This window comes from Prosopis cineraria, unplaced genomic scaffold (assembly GCF_029017545.1).
Source record: "Prosopis cineraria cultivar Desert tree isolate PC_DT_omini unplaced genomic scaffold, ASM2901754v1 PC11, whole genome shotgun sequence".
In the NCBI taxonomy this organism is placed as follows: Eukaryota; Viridiplantae; Streptophyta; class Magnoliopsida; order Fabales; family Fabaceae; genus Prosopis; species Prosopis cineraria.
In genome coordinates, this window is record NW_026555342.1 from 9,755,062 (window position 1) to 9,773,448 (window position 18,387).

The 18,387-nt window shown below is 35.7% G+C and overlaps 3 protein-coding genes across 3 annotated transcripts; all 3 read left to right on the top strand.

Annotated features, from left to right (window-relative positions):
• The first annotated feature begins 430 nt into the window (after nt 1-430).
• On the top strand, nt 431-1,813 carry LOC129286074 (uncharacterized). Its single transcript, XM_054922111.1, has 4 exons — nt 431-662; nt 810-1,087; nt 1,169-1,337; nt 1,536-1,813. Exons 1-4 carry the CDS (start codon nt 431-433, stop codon nt 1,811-1,813), a joined length of 957 nt encoding a protein of 318 aa, XP_054778086.1.
• Nucleotides 1,814-3,907: 2,094 nt separating this feature from the next.
• Nucleotides 3,908-9,256, top strand: LOC129287184 (uncharacterized). Its single transcript, XM_054923375.1, has 9 exons — nt 3,908-4,229; nt 4,900-5,097; nt 6,043-6,140; nt 7,336-7,414; nt 7,500-7,703; nt 7,779-8,035; nt 8,269-8,359; nt 8,486-8,702; nt 8,910-9,256. Exons 1-9 carry the CDS (start codon nt 4,059-4,061, stop codon nt 9,122-9,124), a joined length of 1,530 nt encoding a protein of 509 aa, XP_054779350.1. The 5' UTR covers nt 3,908-4,058; the 3' UTR covers nt 9,125-9,256.
• Nucleotides 9,257-11,209: 1,953 nt separating this feature from the next.
• On the top strand, nt 11,210-12,698 carry LOC129285831 (protein DMR6-LIKE OXYGENASE 2-like). Its single transcript, XM_054921755.1, has 3 exons — nt 11,210-11,715; nt 11,812-12,142; nt 12,251-12,698. The coding sequence occupies exons 1-3, from the start codon at nt 11,225-11,227 to the stop codon at nt 12,509-12,511; spliced, it is 1,083 nt and encodes a 360-aa protein (XP_054777730.1). The 5' UTR covers nt 11,210-11,224; the 3' UTR covers nt 12,512-12,698.
• The last annotated feature ends 5,689 nt before the right edge of the window (nt 12,699-18,387 follow it).

Genomic DNA, 18,387 nt, shown 5'->3' on the forward strand with positions numbered 1-18,387 from the left:
TTTCCCACTGATGGTACAGTGGTTATTCCTCACCCCACCCTCACGGGGGTCTTTTGGAACCTCCCCAGACTCGAACCTCCAACCTCTACCACCTTAATGAAGTAGAGGTTGGAGGTTCGAGTCTGGGGAGGTTCCAAAAGACCCCCGTGAGGATGGGGTGAGGAATAACCACTGTACCACCAGTGGGAAAGCCGGCAATCATGTGGTGACATGTGTGTTGTCCAGCGCCTGGGAAAAGACCCTGGAGAGGCAGTGGTGACCCAGGAGGGCTGTTACACTTAAGCTTCTTCCTTTCAATTTTACCATCATATACAAAGCAGGAAAGGACAATATAGCAGCTGATTCACTATCACGAAGGCCTCAACATGCTAATTTTTTTTAGATTGTCATCCCTCTAGCAGATGCCTTACAACAATTCCCTACAGCATTAATGACAGACCTTGAAACCAAAGCTATTGTAGATGCATTACAAATAAATCCACAATCTCACCCACATCACAGCTTGGTGGAAGGCATATTATATTTTAAGGGACGACTTGTGATTCCAAATGATACTCAATTACGAGCTAAATTTTTAGAAGAAGCACATACGACTCTAACAGGTGGTCATGGAGGGTTCCTAAAGACCTTGAAGCGATTAGGATTAAGTGTGCATTGGCGAGGTATGAAAACAGATGTTAAACATTTTGTATAAAGATGTTTAATTTGTCAACAACATAAATATGAAACTCTTGCTCCTGCTGGACTCCTTAACCCACTCCCTATTCCGAAGCACATTTGGGAGGACATATCTCTTAACTTTATCACAGGGCTCCCAAAGTTTAGAGGTTTTGATGTTATCTTGGTGGTGGTTGATCGGCTCAGTAAATACAGCCATTTCATTGCTTTGTCACATCCTTATTCTGCAAAAACTGTGGCTGGTTTATTTTATCAAGAGATTGTACGGTTGCATGGTATTCCTTGGTCAATCGTTTCAGATCGTGACACCATTTTTCTAAGTGCTTTTTGGCAAGAACTTTTTTGCTTGAGCCAGACACGCTTAAACATGAGTACAGCTTATCACCCACAATCCGATGGCCAAACCGAGGTAGTAAATCGTTGTTTGGAGACCTATTTATGATGCTTTGCTCATGAGCAACCTAAATTATGGAGTAAATTTCTCTGCTAGGCTGAATTCTCATTTAATATCAGCTTTCACTCCTCAGCAAACACTACTCCATTTAAACTAGTTTATGGGCGTGATCCTCCTCCTTTGTGCCCTTATGTTAAAGGAGAAACATTAGTTGCAGATTTAGAGGAGCAACTGGAGCTACGTGATGCCATGCTTAAAATACTACGTGATAACTTAAAGAAAGCACAAGATAGGATGAAAGAATAAGCAGATCAGTATAGGTGGGACCTTCAATTTCAACCAGGGGATGCAGTTTTTCTACGTCTTTAACCTTATCGCCAAAAGTCCTTAGCTAGACGTAAGAATGAAAAATTGTCCCCCTAATTTTTTAGACCTTATACAATTGTGAGGCGTATTGGAACAGTTGCTTATGAGCTTGACTTGCCTCTTGAGTTTAAGGTGCACCCTATTTTTCATGTCTCCCTACTTCGGCCTACTCATGGGCAGCAACCATCTTCACCACCAGCACCTTTACCTCTTTCTGCAAATCTGGAGCTCCTCCTTACGCCCTCAAAGGTACTGAATCACCGCTGGACACCAGGAGGTATTCTGAAAATTTTAATTCAATGGGATAATCATCCTCTTGAAGATGCAAGCTGGGAAGACTATGATTTAATAGCCATTCAATTTCCCACTTTTTGACTTGAGGACAAGTCTATTTTTCAGGACGGGGGTATTGATAGCATGCTGCATCAACGTCAATATCCACTATTGACGTATCAGAGAAGAAAGGGGAGGAAGTTAGAGCAGAATTAAGTTGCCTTTTATTTAATTAATTCATTTTCAGTAGTTGGCTAAATAAGTGGATCAACTTTTGATCATGTTTAGTTTGTTGAGTCAATTTCTATTTGAGTCAGTTATTATCCCAGATATGTTGGGATATTTTCTTATTATTTATTTATTATTTTGCTGTAATTTCTACATTATAAATGGACTAGCTTCTATCATAGCTAGACATTGAGAAAATAAAATACTATTTCTCCTGGAGATTCTCCTACTTTGGCTATTAAATATTTTTAGAGTGAGATTCTTGCTCTAATTTATTTAATAGATTTATTTGCTTTCTTTAGTTCTTAACAGTCCTACAGGCATGTCTCTGCTTTATTTCTTTTTTGCTTTTGATAATCTACTTTTACGAGACAACACTACATTGGTTGGAGGAGAGGCGAGAATTTTGAAAGGAGGTGAGAAAAAGTAAGGGAAGGCAAGGCAAGGAAGAGAGAAAAATGAAAAATCCCTCGAGATCTCCTTAATCAGAGTGGAGGTCCCCCCCCAACGGGGATTCATTAAAATTTTCTCTTTTTATAAAAGGTTGCTGAAAGATAACTTACAATAAATTAAAATCTCATGATATGTTATCTTATAAAAAATAATGATAATTGAAATAGCCTCACAAGTTTAAGTGAGATTCAAAATTATATTAATCAAAATTTATTGTCCTCTCTCAATTCAATAGAGAGGTATTTATAAGAAAAGACTCTGACTCTAACTAAAAATCCTAATCATAGAAGGACTTCTAAGTAAGCTTTAATGAATGACTTTAGTCCAAAAACCTATTATAGGCTATTAGGGCCTAAAATACTAACTTAAAAAAAATAGGTGCGAAAATACATTAAAAATAGAAAAACTATAACGTAATTAACATAAATAGGCTTTAATTGGATTAATTGGATTGGTCTTCATGTAGTGCCTTTCATAAGCCCGTATAAAGCTCTCATTAAATCCAGTAAGACTTGGTCTTTTGAATACTATTCACACTCAAATTCCCATGGTATATTGGGATATGCATTTGGCCTTAAATGTGCAAGATTATTGTCCAATTTACCCCCTCCAAGTATATACTTATTTATTGGGTCCTTGATATAGTGATTTGGGCTGATTTGGGCTCCTAACACATCTTGAAATTTCTTGATTATGAATATCTTCACCTAAGCTTTTCCCTACTTGGATGATTGAGTAACATAACATGTCACTTATGACATGATTGCCATGTACGTTGCCATGTAGGATTGAATGCCACATATGCTATTATTTAGGACTTCATTGACACATAGGATGCCAAATTGAATGCCACTTAGAATAACAACTTGGATGCCAACTAAATTGCCACATAGGATCACATCATCTCTCCGTCCCTTAATTGTACTTCTTCTAGACAAGGGAGGAGAAGCATCTCCTCTTTATTTTTTAATCCAAACAAAAGGGAGAGAAAATTTCATTTCACTTCGGCCAAATATAATGTTAAAGGTAGGACTTGGACAATACAATTTTTATTTTATTTTTTGACGAGTGGTGCAAATTTAGAATAATAGTTAACATTATAGTCATTTCATGTTTAACAGCATTTTTTTTAAAAAAATAATGTTAGTTTATGACCAAATACATAGGCAGGACAAACTTATTGTCAAATTGAGGTTTGAACGTCTTTTTAATTTGTATGATTTTTAATTAAATTATTATAATTTAATATAATCTTAACTTAATTCTTACTGCTAAATTTTCATTTATGTTTTGTTTCATGATAAGGATTAAACAAAAAAAGTAAATCTTAAAAATTAATAAAACTATAAAGATGAAAATTTTAAATTTGAATAATTGTTCAAGATTTTTTTTGGACTTGGGCTTTGGATTTCAGAATCGAGATCGAATGGTTTTGATTGAAAAGCCCAGTAAGCCTCAGAAATCAGAAATAAATATTTTTTTAAAAAAAAAGAAAGAAAGAAAGAAAGTCTCCTGGAACAAAGTCGTTTTCAGAGCGCTGCCTTCACCAGTGCGCTGGAAAGGGTTTCACCTCCAACCAAACGAGATTAAACCATTTTTTTGGGGTTTAGCTTTTGAAAGGAAGAAAAGAAGTAAGAAGATCGTTGAAGTTTTCTGGGAATCTGAGATGGAAGAGGAGAAGAAGGAAGTTGCAGAACAAGCAAAAGCCGAAGAGGCAGCCCCGCCTCCACCCACTACTGGTGGCGGTGGAGCTTGGGGCCGTTGGGGTCTTTCTTTTTCCGTCCTCTCAGATCTTCAAAAGGCCGCTACCGCCGCTGCCGAGGAGATCTCACGCAATGTATGTTTGGAATGCTTTTCGTTTGCTATCTAATGAAGCATTTCATTATCTGTATTTTGATTTCTATTTTCTTGTCGAGGCTATGATTCAACATCTCTTTCAGATTTTCTCGCGATGCGTATTGAAATGATTGACAATTGCATCTAACATATTGTAAAATTTAACTTTTTAGTCGTTCTGGACTTAAGGCTTGTACAATTAGCCGCTTTGAATCGTTTTAGCTCAATTTGAATGTTATGCCTACTTTGATTATCCTTGAAGCTCGATTTTTGCCATCAAAATCTCACACAATTAGGTAAAATTTTTCAAGCAAAGCAACAATATGGGAAGAAACGAGAGGGAGAAGGGGGAGAAAGGATACAGATAACATCTGTTAGGCATTCTATGGTATGGAAGTTGAATCTTGTTGAATCGGATTTGAAGAATTGGAGCTGATACATATGTATGAGCTCAAAGCATAAGCGCCTTATATTTGCATATTCAGCTTTGATTGGGTGAAATAAGAGTCCATTGCTTTTCTTTAACTCTATTAGTGTTTTGGGGTTTATATGCAAACTTAAAGATCCTAAAATGTGTTTTGTGTTATTCTTTTTTTAACTCACCTTGAAATTTAGTATTCTTTTCAATACCATTTTATCATGCTATTTTGCTCCTCTATCTTGCAACACAGGCTGCTGTAGTTGCTGAGACAGCATCCAAAACCATTGCTGAGATACAAAACACTTCTGAAGATTCAAAATCTTCTAAAGAGATGGAAGGGGAAGATGTAGCTTTAACTGAAAAGGAAAGTGAAGATGAAAATGACAAACTACGAAAATCTACTCTGGAAAAATTGGAGAAAGCTAGCGAAGAGACAATACTTAGCCAGGCAAGGCATAAAAGGAACCTTTTGTTTTCCCCCCAACGATGTTGATGCTAGATCTTTAATGGATTCCATATAAGAGCCAATGAGATTCTTTGTTTATAAATGCTTGGCCATTGTTAGTGTTGCCTTTTCTTTCATCCCTAAGGTCTATGGTTTGAAATTGAATTAGTGAATATGCAATCTACAGTTTCAGATTTATATATTCGCTGCCAAGTTAGTTGCCTGCTTGCTTGTGAAATTATGGCTTGATAAAAGCCTTGAACCTATTCTCTTGTACATAACCAACTTACTTTCTTCTAGTTGTGACTTATTCTATTTTAGTTTGGGCCTTGGAATTGTTATGAATTGTAGGCCACTGACCACATTGCTCGGAAAAATAAAGAGACTTGATGATTTGATGTAGTTGAACAATTGAAGTGGCTGCAAAACATGCCTTTGTATCTTTGTTATTGTGCATGCAAATTGATGGCTCCAAACATTTTAGAGGTTTATAGTGAAGTTTTAAATCAATTTGGAGTCATTTAAGTTATTTTTAGGGGCAATTTGACTATCAACAACAACATCAATAACAACAAGCCTTTATCCCACTAGGTGGGGTCGGCTACATGGATTGCAAGACGTCATTGTGCGCTATCATTTATCAAGCTTTTAGAAATATTATTAATTAAGAGATCACATTCAATAACTTCCAAGAGTGTTCTCTTAGGCCTTCCTCTACCTCTCTTAATCGGACTCAAAGTTTTGACTATCATTTGAATAAAAGTTTTTGAAGATGAAAGGGGAGAGTTGAGTCTTCTTTTGGTAGATTTGACTGATTAATGAAGCTAAATTTTACATTAATGGGGATGTGTTGTGTGTAGGGTGCCCAAACCATGAATCAAATTGTCACTACTATTTTCCTTGTTTTAAGCATCAAGCACCTAGATTTGAGCTCCATAATGTTTGCAGGGTCTGAAGGTGTTTGATAATTCTGTGGAAAATTTAACATCAGGAGCATGGAATGCTTTAGGAAGTGCATGGAGAGGGGGCACTGATTTAGTTCAAAGGTATGATTAATTCCTTTGAAAAAAACATTTGGGTTGCACCAATGTAGGTGCACGAACTTTATACAGTCAATGATAGCTATATTCTTCGCTGATTTGGATTCCCAAAACCAAAGTGACCTTCATGTCTATGGTTTTGTTTAGTGATATTTATGAGTTGTGGAGTACAGATTTCAGTCTGTGTTGTATGATTAATTGTGCTCTGCAGTTGCCTTCAAAGCCATGTGCCAAAATTAGCAAGTTTAAAACCTGAACCTTGTGTTTAATTAGTAGGTCTTAAACATATTCTAGCTTATTCTGTTGACTGAGAAAGGCTTTGTATTGTTTATTTGATGACAGTGTATCTCCGCTTTCCCATAAGTTTAGTGCCCGTTTGGTCCAATTGCATCCATCAGGATTCCTGATGCACTTTGCTTATTCCTGATGTTTGGTTGGACTTAGTAATGTAAAAGGAATTACATTATGTAGTCCAGATTCCCTTAAAACGGTGCATCCTGATTACATAGCCAGGCCTCATGAATGGGGATTACATGATGAGTAAAAGTCACTTTTACCCTTAAAAAATCAGGTAATCCCTCTGCTTTCTCCATTGCTAGTCCCCCTCCTGCGGCAACATCATCAGTCACCAACGTCAACCTTCACACCAGCACCACCAGTGAAACGTTTGCCATCAGCTGTCATGCCCCTGCCTTGTGGAACGAAGATTTAGAATGAAGTGACGGATCTAGATGTCATTGCATCTCATAGATCTGGAAGCGTTCCTTTCCCTTCACCATGTTGACACCACCGACAAGGCCTCCATCATTGTGCTCTTATCACCATCACTGTGCTCCTTGCCGTTCTGCTTTCTCACTTTTCCTTCAGATCTCACCTTTTGGACATCATTGGTCATTTTTGTCTTTGTGGCTGAGAGTGAAAGAGAGAGCAATCTGTAATCCTTGTTGCATTACATTCCACTGCGTATCATTACATTGCATCATATTCCCTGCAACTCCAAGAACCAAACGGGCTATTATAGTTCAAGAGAATTCTGTCTTTCATTTTCTTTGATAGACACCACTGAGTCGTTGAAGTTCCAAGTATAACTTGTTGGTGTTGGAAAGAAAGACACTCGTTTCCTACTATACAACAGAGTGTTGTGTCTATTGTGGTGATTAAACTTAAAAAAAAAAAATTAATAGATATTTATGTTCTTCAGGTCAGCTGCAAACCTTGCAGGTTCTGTGCAGCAGGTTGCACCAGCAACAGTTGGTTCTGGTGTGCCGTCCCTATTAGAGGTTTGGAAAACTTTTGGTCATTTTTTCATATGATAGTCGCTGCTTCTTGAAAGTTATGAGCTTATTTTTTGCTGTCATGTGACAGACTGGTAAAGCTTTTACTGCAAAGGGAATGCAAGTACTAGAATATGTTGGTAAGGAGACAATGGACTTGTTAATTACTGAAACTGGAATTGAGGTCGAGAAGGCTGATAAAGAAGCTGAAGAGCAAAAAGATGAGGATCAATCATTAGAGGAAATGACCTTTGATAGATGCTTTTACATATATGGAGGCCCAGAGCAGTTGGAGGTAACCTTAGCAGAATATACTAATGTATCGTTGTTGATATTATGGCTTTAGCAAAGCATTTAATATGTGTGTCAGGAACTGGAGGCTTTGTCTAGTCATTATGCCCTATTATTCAACCGAAGAAAAACAAAGTTATCACCAGAACAAAAATATTTATATGATGGGAAGCTTAAAGAGGTCCAACAGATTTTCAATTTGAGTGCTGAAAATGATGGAAGCAATGTTGATTTAAGCAAAGGAAAGAAAGTAGAAAAGGGAAATGAGGGAAGCAGTGACGAGATGAAGAATTTACATGACTCAAGTGTCTGCAACGCTGCTGAAATGGCTGCAGGGTATCTAACCACTCCCCTGTTTTACCGTCCTACTTTTATCACCCGTGATTGTTACTGCATACCAGAGAATTAAATCCGTTCCATTTCTGATGTGCCCAAATTTGCGTTTGTATATGCAAGAGATTGGAAATATGAGTATGAACAAGCTAGAAAAAGAAGATAATTTGAATGCGAGGTCTTCATTATATTGTATGCCCTAATTCTAATTGGCTCTTCCTATATATGTCTTGCAGTTTTACCAGCACCTTGGGTGGACTAAATGTAAATGATATAATCCAGCGAACTGCCAGGAGATTAGAATCTCTTCATTCAGAGGGTGTTCATGTATGAGAGAATATACTGCAATTTACTAGAATAGAACAAACAAGTGTTATTATCTTCATAACTTCTTTATTTAAGAATGTGAAGCTTGTTGGAAATTTGAGTGAGACAGTTGGCATTTCTTTGCAGAGGCTATCAGAAATGTGCTGTTTTGCGGTGTCTCAATTGTTGATCATTGGCAAATCCATCATGTCTACTGCTAACAAAGCCAAAGATGTAGACAATGATGAGCAGAACGTGAACATAGAGTGGCCTGAGGATGTTGTTGAAAAAGCTAAGATGATCAGAGTAAATGCCCAAACAATGGTAGGATATGTGGAAGCAGTTTCCAACAGTTTCATTACAGGTTAGCTGTCCATCCCTTCCATCCCTGATTGTAATTTGTAATAATATATTGATGGCATTCCAATTACGCCATCGGGTGTAAATGTCCAAATGATGATGCCTACGTTACTGACATCTTTGGAAACAAGGTTGACTTGTTCGACATTACAAATAACATATCAGGATTTGCTTGACAAACGGCAATTACATGTTAATGTCGTCTTCACAGGAATATCTGACGTAACTGAGGCATATCAAGCTGCCATAAAAAGTGCCACTGCCGAGTCTCGCGAAGTTCTTCCAGGTACTTCAATTCAGGAAAAAGCCGGTGTCCTCTCCGAGCACCTTCGATCGGATAAAAAAACAGCAGTACAAAAAATCCAGGATGGGCTGCAATTGTTATCCCATGTTGTCGTTTCAAGTTCTATGAATGCGGCTGCTTGAACGCAGCTGTGCTTTTAATCTCTTGCCCTATTCTTACATCAGATTTAGTGTAAATAGTCACATTTTAGAGGGAACATGACATTCCAATGTTGATATACTCTACCGGACCACGAGGTTTGATTTTACCATGTTTCACGTTGTTGATTAAACCCCATTGGGATCCACTTCCATTTCCACGGGTGAAAATGAAACTGGAAGAAATGCATACATGTAATTTGTTTTTGAAAACTTTACTAGATTTTTATTTATTTATTAATTATTAATTGGGCACACCTCCCGACATATGGCAAATCTGCATCCGTGATTAGTGGGCGAGGCGGTCACTCATTGATCATTATCTTAATAAAAATTATTTCCTGGAATCATCCATGGAATCTTATTATCCTCACTAAGCTTGAATCATTATTCATTAGTGAACATGATTAATAAAAAATTATTTCCTGCAGTCACTAAATCACGGGTGGAACATGATTAATCTTTTTTTAAATTTTTTAAAAAAATGATCAATTTTTAATTATTTGATGTCACATTGTATTATATCACTTATTAAGTCATGATAAATTTAAAATATTTAATTTTATGTTTAAGTTAAGTAATAATTTTATATTTATTTTTTATATGCAGATGATTATATATATATATATATATATAATTTTTTTAATTTAATTATTATGTTATTGGTTTGATTAGTGGTCTAATTTGATTGGATCATATGAGTTGTGAATCACTGATTTTTTTGATTTAATATGCGGTTTGATTTTGAAAATATTAGTTATTATCCTTACTAAACTAAAATTATTGGTGAATTGGAGTTAGGCTTTCAAATAAACAAGTTGTTTCTTTTACTTCAAAAGTATTTCAATTTTTTTGAGAGAATGAGTTGAGTCTTAAGAAAAGAAATCAATGACATTTATGTTTTTGACAAAATTTTTTAAAAAATAAATTATAAATATCAATTTAAACAGTTACAAATTTATAAATTTTTATTTTTAATTATAAATAAGATATTTAAATTTTAAATATAATTCTCAATTTATAGTTAGACTCTCTATTAATAATTATTTAAATTAATATTTACAATTTAATTTTCAAAAAATTTTGTCGAGCTAATTCTTATTAAATTTTTTAAATATTTTTTTGTCATTCTTTCAAATTGTCATTTAGTTATAAAAAAATTATCTTTTTAATTCTTTTTTATAAGAAAATACTTGAAATTTGTCACCAAGAAAAACTCAGTGCACCCCCACGTCAACCCTACAATTTATAAACTTGAACATCCTTGTTCATTGAAATACTCTTTTCATTTATTTAATATTATAAGACATTTTTATTGATTCCATAAGTTATTTAATTATTTTTAAATTACATATTATATTTATGTTTATATTTATTTAATTAAGCATCTTAATTAAAAAATCTTATTAATTACGCTCACTAATTAAGGTTATTTTCTAAAACTTATTAATTGCACTTAAAAATCTTATATTTTTTTAACATGAAGGGTGGGTATATATGTAGAGTAAAAATAACGGACTAGAAATTGACATATTTATCATTCAAAAACAGATAAGGCGCATTTTGTCTGAATTGCAAAGGATGGGATCCGCTGGATTCAAGTTAATTACATCACGAATCAAAATCTTCTAAAAAATCTTTTTGGGCCAAAAGCAGACTTCATTAAATAACAAAACAGGTTCCAGACGTAAATACAAAAACCAAACGAAGCAAGAAACCAAAGGACAGAACAGAGGAAACGAAAAACGAAACAAGAGAGGAAAGGCTAAAAAAACTTGATTAAATATTAGAGAGCTTTTTTTTTTTTATATGCTACCGATTAATATTACATTAACTGGTCAAAAAATTTAAATCAGATGACCCACGCATGAAAATTTGGTCAAATGGTTAATCGATAAGAAATATGACGTTAAATTCATGAAATTTTAAACTGCTAAATTAAGAATATTCTCATCCTTCAGTCACTCCAGGACAAAAAGTCGCTTCAACACGTCCAAGTTCTCCACTGCATGCAATGCCACGAGTCCGCCAAATCGAAACCAAAATAAAATTTGCTTTCTCCACGCCCTGATATATAAATTCAATATGGAGAACGAATTTGAGAGGGCGAGACATCTGTCAGCCATGGGAGAGATCGATCCGTCCTTCGTTCAATTGCCAGACAATCGGCCCAACCCTAAAACAGTGGACCCCGACGCCGTCGCTGGTGAAATCCCCGTCATCGATCTCTCCGTCTGGAATGAAGAGCTAGTCCAGCAGGTCGGCAGCGCCTGCCAGGCTTGGGGATTCTTCCAAGTCATCAATCACGGCGTGCCCGTGGAATTATACAAGAAGGTTGAGATCTGTGCAAAGAAATTCTTCGAGCAAAGCCCGGAGGAGAAGAAGAAAGTCAAACGAGATGAGATGAACCCATTGGGCTACTACGACGGCGAGCACACTAAGAACGTCAGGGACTGGAAAGAAATCTACGACTATCTTGTGAAAAACTCGGTGCAATTTCCAGCCTTTCCCGATCTCCAAGACCAGGAGTTGAGGACAATCAGCAATCGATGGCCCCAATACCCGGCTGAATTCCGGTAATTTCAACAATTACATCTTAGCATTCTTTTCTGAAAATTTCTGAATTAGACGATGAAATATTGAATTGAATACGGGAAAATTGGGGGGGCTAGGGAGACATTGGAAGATTATGCTGGGGAAGTAGAGAAGGTGGCTTACAGGTTGCTGGAGCTAGTTGCGTTGAGCTTGGGATTACCTGCTCAGAGATTGAAAGGATATTTCCAGGACCAACAGATGAGCATATTGCGACTTAATTACTATCCTCCATGTCCCTTCCCTCACTTGGCTCTCGGAGTTGGGAGGCACAAGGATTCCGGTGCTTTGACGCTGCTTGCCCAGGACGACGTCGTAGGATTGGACGTTAAGAGGAAATCAGACGGTGAGTGGATTCCTGTTAAACCCCTCCCAAATGCTCTCGTCGTCAATGTCGCCGACATTCTTCAGGTATTAATTTTGTCAAATATAGATGGACACGCGATCCTTTTCTACAGATCGTAAGAGCATATCTTTCTTCAACGTCTGTGAAATAGTGATGTGTGGAGATCGGTGCAGGTGTGGAGCAATGATAAGTACGAGAGTGTGGAGCACAGGGCGGTGCTGAACAGCGAGAAGGGAAGGATTTCGATTCCATTCTTCTTCTTTCCGGATCCGCATGTGGTGGTGAAGCCGTTGGAGGAGCTTGTGAATGAGCAGAACCCTGCAAGATACAGAGAATACAGCTATGGCAAGTACTATGCCAACAGAATCTACGGTGATTTCAAGAAGCGTGAGGTCGACAATCTCCAGATTCATCACTTCAAGATTTTGGATTAGCCATCTGAAGCTGATCAGCTTCATCCATCCATGGCCGCATCTGATTAGAAATAAATGTGCTGCTTTTCTCTTGTCAATAACAAATGCTCAATGTAATGTGATGTTCACTAGGTAGAAAAATCTTTTTTAAAAATAGAAACCGCACCTATCTCAATTTCTTTCTAAATATATTTTTCATTTCCTTTAATTTTAATTTCTAGCACTATTCGATGCACGCCAAACATATTCGGTCTCAGTAGTTAGTGATTGCAATATTAATGTCAAAATGAACTCTATCTAGTTTCTGTTCACGCATGTACCATGATCATTTCAAATGTGGTAAATGCTACCTTCCCCGTCAAATACAAAATGCTTATGTGATGTTTTGGTACTTCAATATATATATATATATATAGAAGACTGGTTATTGGCAATTCAAATATAACATGCTTATTCGATGTTTTCCTTATACATGCTGATTATTTTTGAATGAAATTCTCCTTTCACTAAAAAAAAAATGTAGGCTAACCCGTTTTGGAAATGAGGCGGCTAAATAAGTGAGCTTCAAAGTGGGTCGGCTCAACCCAGATGGCTTTCTTTGTACACACATATGTTTATTTGAATTGTAATGGTTAGCAAAGCTTTGTGAGGTTACATGACATTGATCATTAAGAAAGAGTTATCCAGTATTTGCAAGGTGATCTGCACAAACGACAGCTTTCTCTTGGGATGTCCTAGTCTTGTTCTGACGATGTATCACTTGGCGGGCAAGTCCAGACATGTGATCTTCGTTTGCCCTCATCTGCAAAATTGTTGTCTTGTATTGAGTTTTTCTGTCTTCAACCAGTCTAAATATGGCTGCAGATGCGGGAATTCTTTGTTTGTTGGGAAACAAATTTGCTTCTGGCTAGGCCCCAAAAACTAGCAAGTGTATGCAAATGCTTTGTTCCACGTCCAACGCTCCAAGTCACGACCTGCTAGCCGTATCAACCTTTCTCTTTTAAAATCACAGCCTGGTGTGGTGGCCGGCAACAATCAACGTTATTCACTATTAATGATGGAGTGACATGCAAGCTGACAAGAGACCCGCGTCTACATGTGAGCCCACCGGGTAATCTCTGCGACTACATCATTCTTTTTAATTTTTTTGTGACACCAAACATTTTTGTGGGTCCGTCGTTTGGAATTGTTAAATTGCCTGCCTAACCAACCTGTTTAGTCTTTATCAACAACTCCATTAGAACAATCAGACATCTATGCGTCCTCCATTGATCATGTATTCAAAAGGCAAATTGTACTGACTGATTGGCTTATCAACTTGATACTAATAGTTTTAATATTAGGACTTTTGATACATCACCACTAGGTTGGAAGGACTGTTTATATTCAGGGGTATCCTGATTTGTTTGTAACTGTACAGTTTTGACTGTGGCCTTGTGAACTAACTAAAAAAAAAAAAGAATTTATAAACTGCAAGTGTTATGTTGTCAAAGTAGTAAAAGCCATCATAATGAATATTCTACAGCTTACTCGACCCAGGAGTACTTTGGAGAAACTTTTTGCACTGGTTGGAGAATGCTAGTATAGCCAGAAACAAGTAAAACCACAAACACCTTTTTATGGATGCGCTTATCTCTATCAAGTTTCGGCAAGAAAAGATACCCAGCCAACAAGAACAAGACGAATGAGGCGAGGGATGGACCTACATGTTGTATAGAAGGGGCAGTTGCCTCCACAAATATTTTGCGAATTCTTTAATAAATATATGTAATATGTGTATCATATGCTTTCATCTTATATATATATATATAGATATTAATTGCCCCTAATGATAAATAATATCACTTTCTTATGCCGTTTAAATTTTTTTTATACTCATAATTTTCATGACCCACGTAACATTTTATTGTCATTATTTTATGTGTGGCTATTTATTTTTCTCATTAAAATCAACTTTTCCCCCCAATTTTTTTTCATTTCTTCACACTTCACTTCAATTAAGAAAATTAAATCTCTAAATAGCATCTTCACAAAATTTTTGCATATCATATATCTGTTGGTATATTTGTTTTTAGAATTAACTTTGATATTATAAGTGGCAACTACAATAGTTAAAAGGGCTCCCTTTTATAGACGGAGGGATGAGAGTCAAGACAACATATTATTATTATTACACACGTACACACTTTTCTTAAAGTGAAAGTGGATATGACAGAAACAAAAGTAAAAGTAGAAGCTAATCTGATCAAAGTAGACAATTCTATCAAAAAGTAAAAGTTACTTTTGATAAAGATATTCAGAAGCAAAGTTGATATTGACAAAAGCAGTCATGATTGGGCAAAAGAAGGTTCTTAATGTGATTGAAGATAAGGTTTTAATCACATTATGGATGCTCCCTTGATTAAAAGACATATTGAGCCATCTCTTTTTTTATTTCCTAAGCCACTTGGCTGAAAGGCTTTCTATTTTATCTTTATCAAAATTTTCATCCATATCTTTTTGTTCTTTAGATGACCCAAGGGTGAGAAAGTCTCTTGTCTTTTAAAACTGTTGGTTGAACTGAGATTTGATTTCATAAGGGTCCTAACTACCTAGAGAAGGAAGACTCAGAAGAGATCCTATCTTTTGAGATGATTGTGTTCCATGATAAGATTCCATCCATGCAGAGTAGCCTTGTTGAACAACAATGATGGAAAGCCATTCTGGAACTGATATTATAGAGATGGTGATTGATCATCAAGGAAGATAGGTTGATGTGAAATAGAACCAAAAGATGTACGTCTGATGTTAGGATCTGCACTCAGGAAGTTGTCATTTCACGTAAAAAATGATTTCAATTAGATAAAATCAATTTTTCATGTGATAGCCAATTAACTGAAGTCTTCCATAAATATGCATGGTTGACAACATAAAGATTCTCATGGCTATTTGGATGGCAGGGACGATAAACAATAAAGAATTAATAAGCCCTCTATTCATTCAATGATACCTTCCATAAACTATATTTTCAATTACCTGGGAAAGTTCTTTATGCCATCCGGGTAATAGTGAGAACCATTCAAGGAAATTTTAGAGATTAGAACCTTTATTAACAGAGTCATGGTGATTATGATAAATAATCAATGGTGGGAAGGCTAAGGCACATGCAAAGGGAATTAAGAGGGACCAAAGATACCACATGGCTTCTTCTGGTATAAGACCTTTAATATAAGGTATGGCTAGGTATGGGGTTTGAATGTCTAAAAATTCAAGCTGTGGTTGGATTTGGGTTTTTTTAAAGGAGAAGGTAAAGCCAAAAGAACAAACTTCTTTTTTCTAATTGATGAACTTCAGGGACAATTTTAGGATTAAATCTTGAAAGGAAAAATAATTGTTTGGGCATGATGTTAAGGATGAAAAGTTGTTAGTTATATGATGGTGTTATGACCTGGACTTTCTTTAGCTTGGTGAGGTAGTCTACACTGATATTATAGTTTCCTTTGATGTGTTTAACTATAAATTTATGCCAAGAGAAGCAGTCTTTCCATTAAAAGAGTTGAGCTTTAGGAAGTATCTTCTTATTTTGATCAAGAATCATTGAAAATAATATGTTGTCTATTTCTACCACAAAGTGGTAGGGGTTAAGATGAAAATTGAATTTCTCTATGCCACATTTCATAGTTAGGACTTCTTTGTAAGCTATGTGGCAATGCTTTTCAGAGAGTTTGAATTCTTCATAGCATGACCAAAGTAGTATCTTTTCCCATTTTCTTTTTCAATAAGTACTGCTTCTCAATAGTCATTACTTGCATTAGTTTGCAAAATCCTTTGTCCTTTATCCTTTATCAGGAATCCTCAATGTTGGAGAATGCTGACAAATCTGCTTTCAGTGCTGAACAATTTTTGTCTAGATAGACCCTCAAGGTGGCGGATTTTTCCTCAATAGCTTGAACCGCTGATTAGTGTGATGTCACACCTAAGGGATAAAGTCTTTGATGTAATTTACTACGCCCAAGAACTATTGGATTTGAGTTCTAAATAAGTTTTATCAAGAAAATTTAATAATTTTTAGCAATACGTGGATTGGGATGGTACTATCTATCTTGAATGATCATTACTAGAAATTCTATCTGGGTTGCACTAATATGACCTTTACGGGCTGAAAGAATAATCTCATACTGCTAGATTATCTTGTAGAATTGGGCTAATTGATCTTTATGTTCCTACGTATTTTCTAAGAACAACAATATGTCATCTATATAGACTAGGTGTTGTTTATTATAGGTTTAAAGATACGGATCATAGTCTTTTAGAATAGTAATAGATAGTCTTTAGCCCAAAAGGCATAATTGTCCATTGATATTAAGCATTAGGAATGCAGAAGGCTATCTTGTATTGGTCTGCTGTGTAACGTTTTAGAAAATTTAACCCTTAATTAACTAAGTAAATAAAGTTAATTATGTAAATTAATATGGTGTGTAGTTATAAAGAGATAACAAAAGTTTTGGGTTGTAATTTCAACCCTAAGATTGAGTCTGGAGCAAAATCAGACTACCTAAACATCAAAAAGTGATAAAAATAACGGGGAATAACTTTATACCACATGCCATAGCACGTGTATAGCATGCCATGGCATACAAGTCACCAAGAAGCATGGAAGGCCTCTCTATATCATATGTCGTGACACATGATGCATACACCGTGATGTGTGGTCAAATTTTTAGTTTATTAAACATGAAATTTGATATGAAAACCAAAGGAAAGAAAGAGTTTGAACAAGAAGAAGGGAAAACCTAAGGGAGATCTACTAGGGTTTAAAAGATTGAAGCATTGAGAGGGTTTTGAAGTTCTAAATACTAAAGGTAAGTTTCCTACGCTTAAATCTCTCTTTTCTCTTCTATTTTTTTAATATGAAAGTTAAGGTTTGTTAGAAAGGATGGCTTTTGGTCTATAGAAGCCATGAGTTTGAACCTATTAATTTAAATAAAGTTAATAAGAGTTCTTTAAGTTATTTAATCCTAACATTTATGGCGTTGTGAGTTTTGGTAGTTATGGAGTAATAAATACTCGAAATTTCACTATAAATGAGGTGGTTAGAGCAATCTGAAGTCATCAACTGCTAGTTAGGAGTTTAATGAAATTAATATGAGTCAGAGGAAGCTAATAAACCATACAGGTACCTTTTCATATAAGGAAATTGAATTTTGAGAGTGTCGAAGTGTTGGATTAGATGTTGGAAATTTATCCGAAGGAGATTATTAACAAATTGTTAATGTAAATTAATGTAAAGTAATTATAACTTAGTTCCATTCAAGCTTGGATCAGCTTTCAAAGTGTGTATTTGAGGGGTAAAACTTTAGCCTCTAAAAGATTTGAGATAACAGGAGAAAATCTCTCATGTGCTTTATGTGTTAATTGATTATAGATTTATACATTATAGTTGAAGTATGTGAAATTATTTGAAATGCAAATGTGGCATAAAATATTTAAAAATAAAATATTATGATTTGTAAGATTTTGATGAACAATATGAATTTATGGAGTTTAATGATGTGAAATTTCTGTGGTGTCCAATGTTATGAATTTGTACAGTCCAATGATATGATTTTATGGATTCAAGGATGTGATGTTTATAGAGTTTAATGAAATGTGTGTGGTAAGGAGTTCAATGATGCAAAGTGGAGTTCAATGACTTATTGAGACGTATTTATGTGATGTTTACTTATGATATGAGTATAATGATGAGATTACACATGTCCATACATTGAGTTTTTTGCATGCTATATAATATTGTAATTATGCATCGTATGATTATGAGAGACGGGAGTTTGCCTTAAAAAAGGAGCAGTGAGTTCAAAATCTACATGGTAAGGCTACCATTGGAGTTAGAGTCGAGAATAAGGACCGGGCTTGACGGG

Bases quoted from the DNA above. Each gene is read 5' to 3' on its own strand.
- LOC129285831 (XM_054921755.1), top strand. From the start codon at position 11,225: ATGGAGAACGAATTTGAGAGGGCGAGACATCTGTCAGCCATGGGAGAG. The intron at 11,716-11,811 runs GTAATTTCAACA...TGGGGGGGCTAG, and splicing joins CAATACCCGGCTGAATTCCG to GGAGACATTGGAAGATTATG. The intron at 12,143-12,250 runs GTATTAATTTTG...AGATCGGTGCAG, and splicing joins ATGTCGCCGACATTCTTCAG to GTGTGGAGCAATGATAAGTA.
- LOC129286074 (XM_054922111.1), top strand. From the start codon at position 431: ATGACAGACCTTGAAACCAAAGCTATTGTAGATGCATTACAAATAAAT. The intron at 663-809 runs GTATGAAAACAG...ACTTTATCACAG, and splicing joins ATTAAGTGTGCATTGGCGAG to GGCTCCCAAAGTTTAGAGGT. The intron at 1,338-1,535 runs GTGATAACTTAA...GTATTGGAACAG, and splicing joins TGCCATGCTTAAAATACTAC to TTGCTTATGAGCTTGACTTG.
- LOC129287184 (XM_054923375.1), top strand. From the start codon at position 4,059: ATGGAAGAGGAGAAGAAGGAAGTTGCAGAACAAGCAAAAGCCGAAGAG. The intron at 4,230-4,899 runs GTATGTTTGGAA...CTTGCAACACAG, and splicing joins CCGAGGAGATCTCACGCAAT to GCTGCTGTAGTTGCTGAGAC. The intron at 8,703-8,909 runs GTTAGCTGTCCA...TCGTCTTCACAG, and splicing joins TTCCAACAGTTTCATTACAG to GAATATCTGACGTAACTGAG.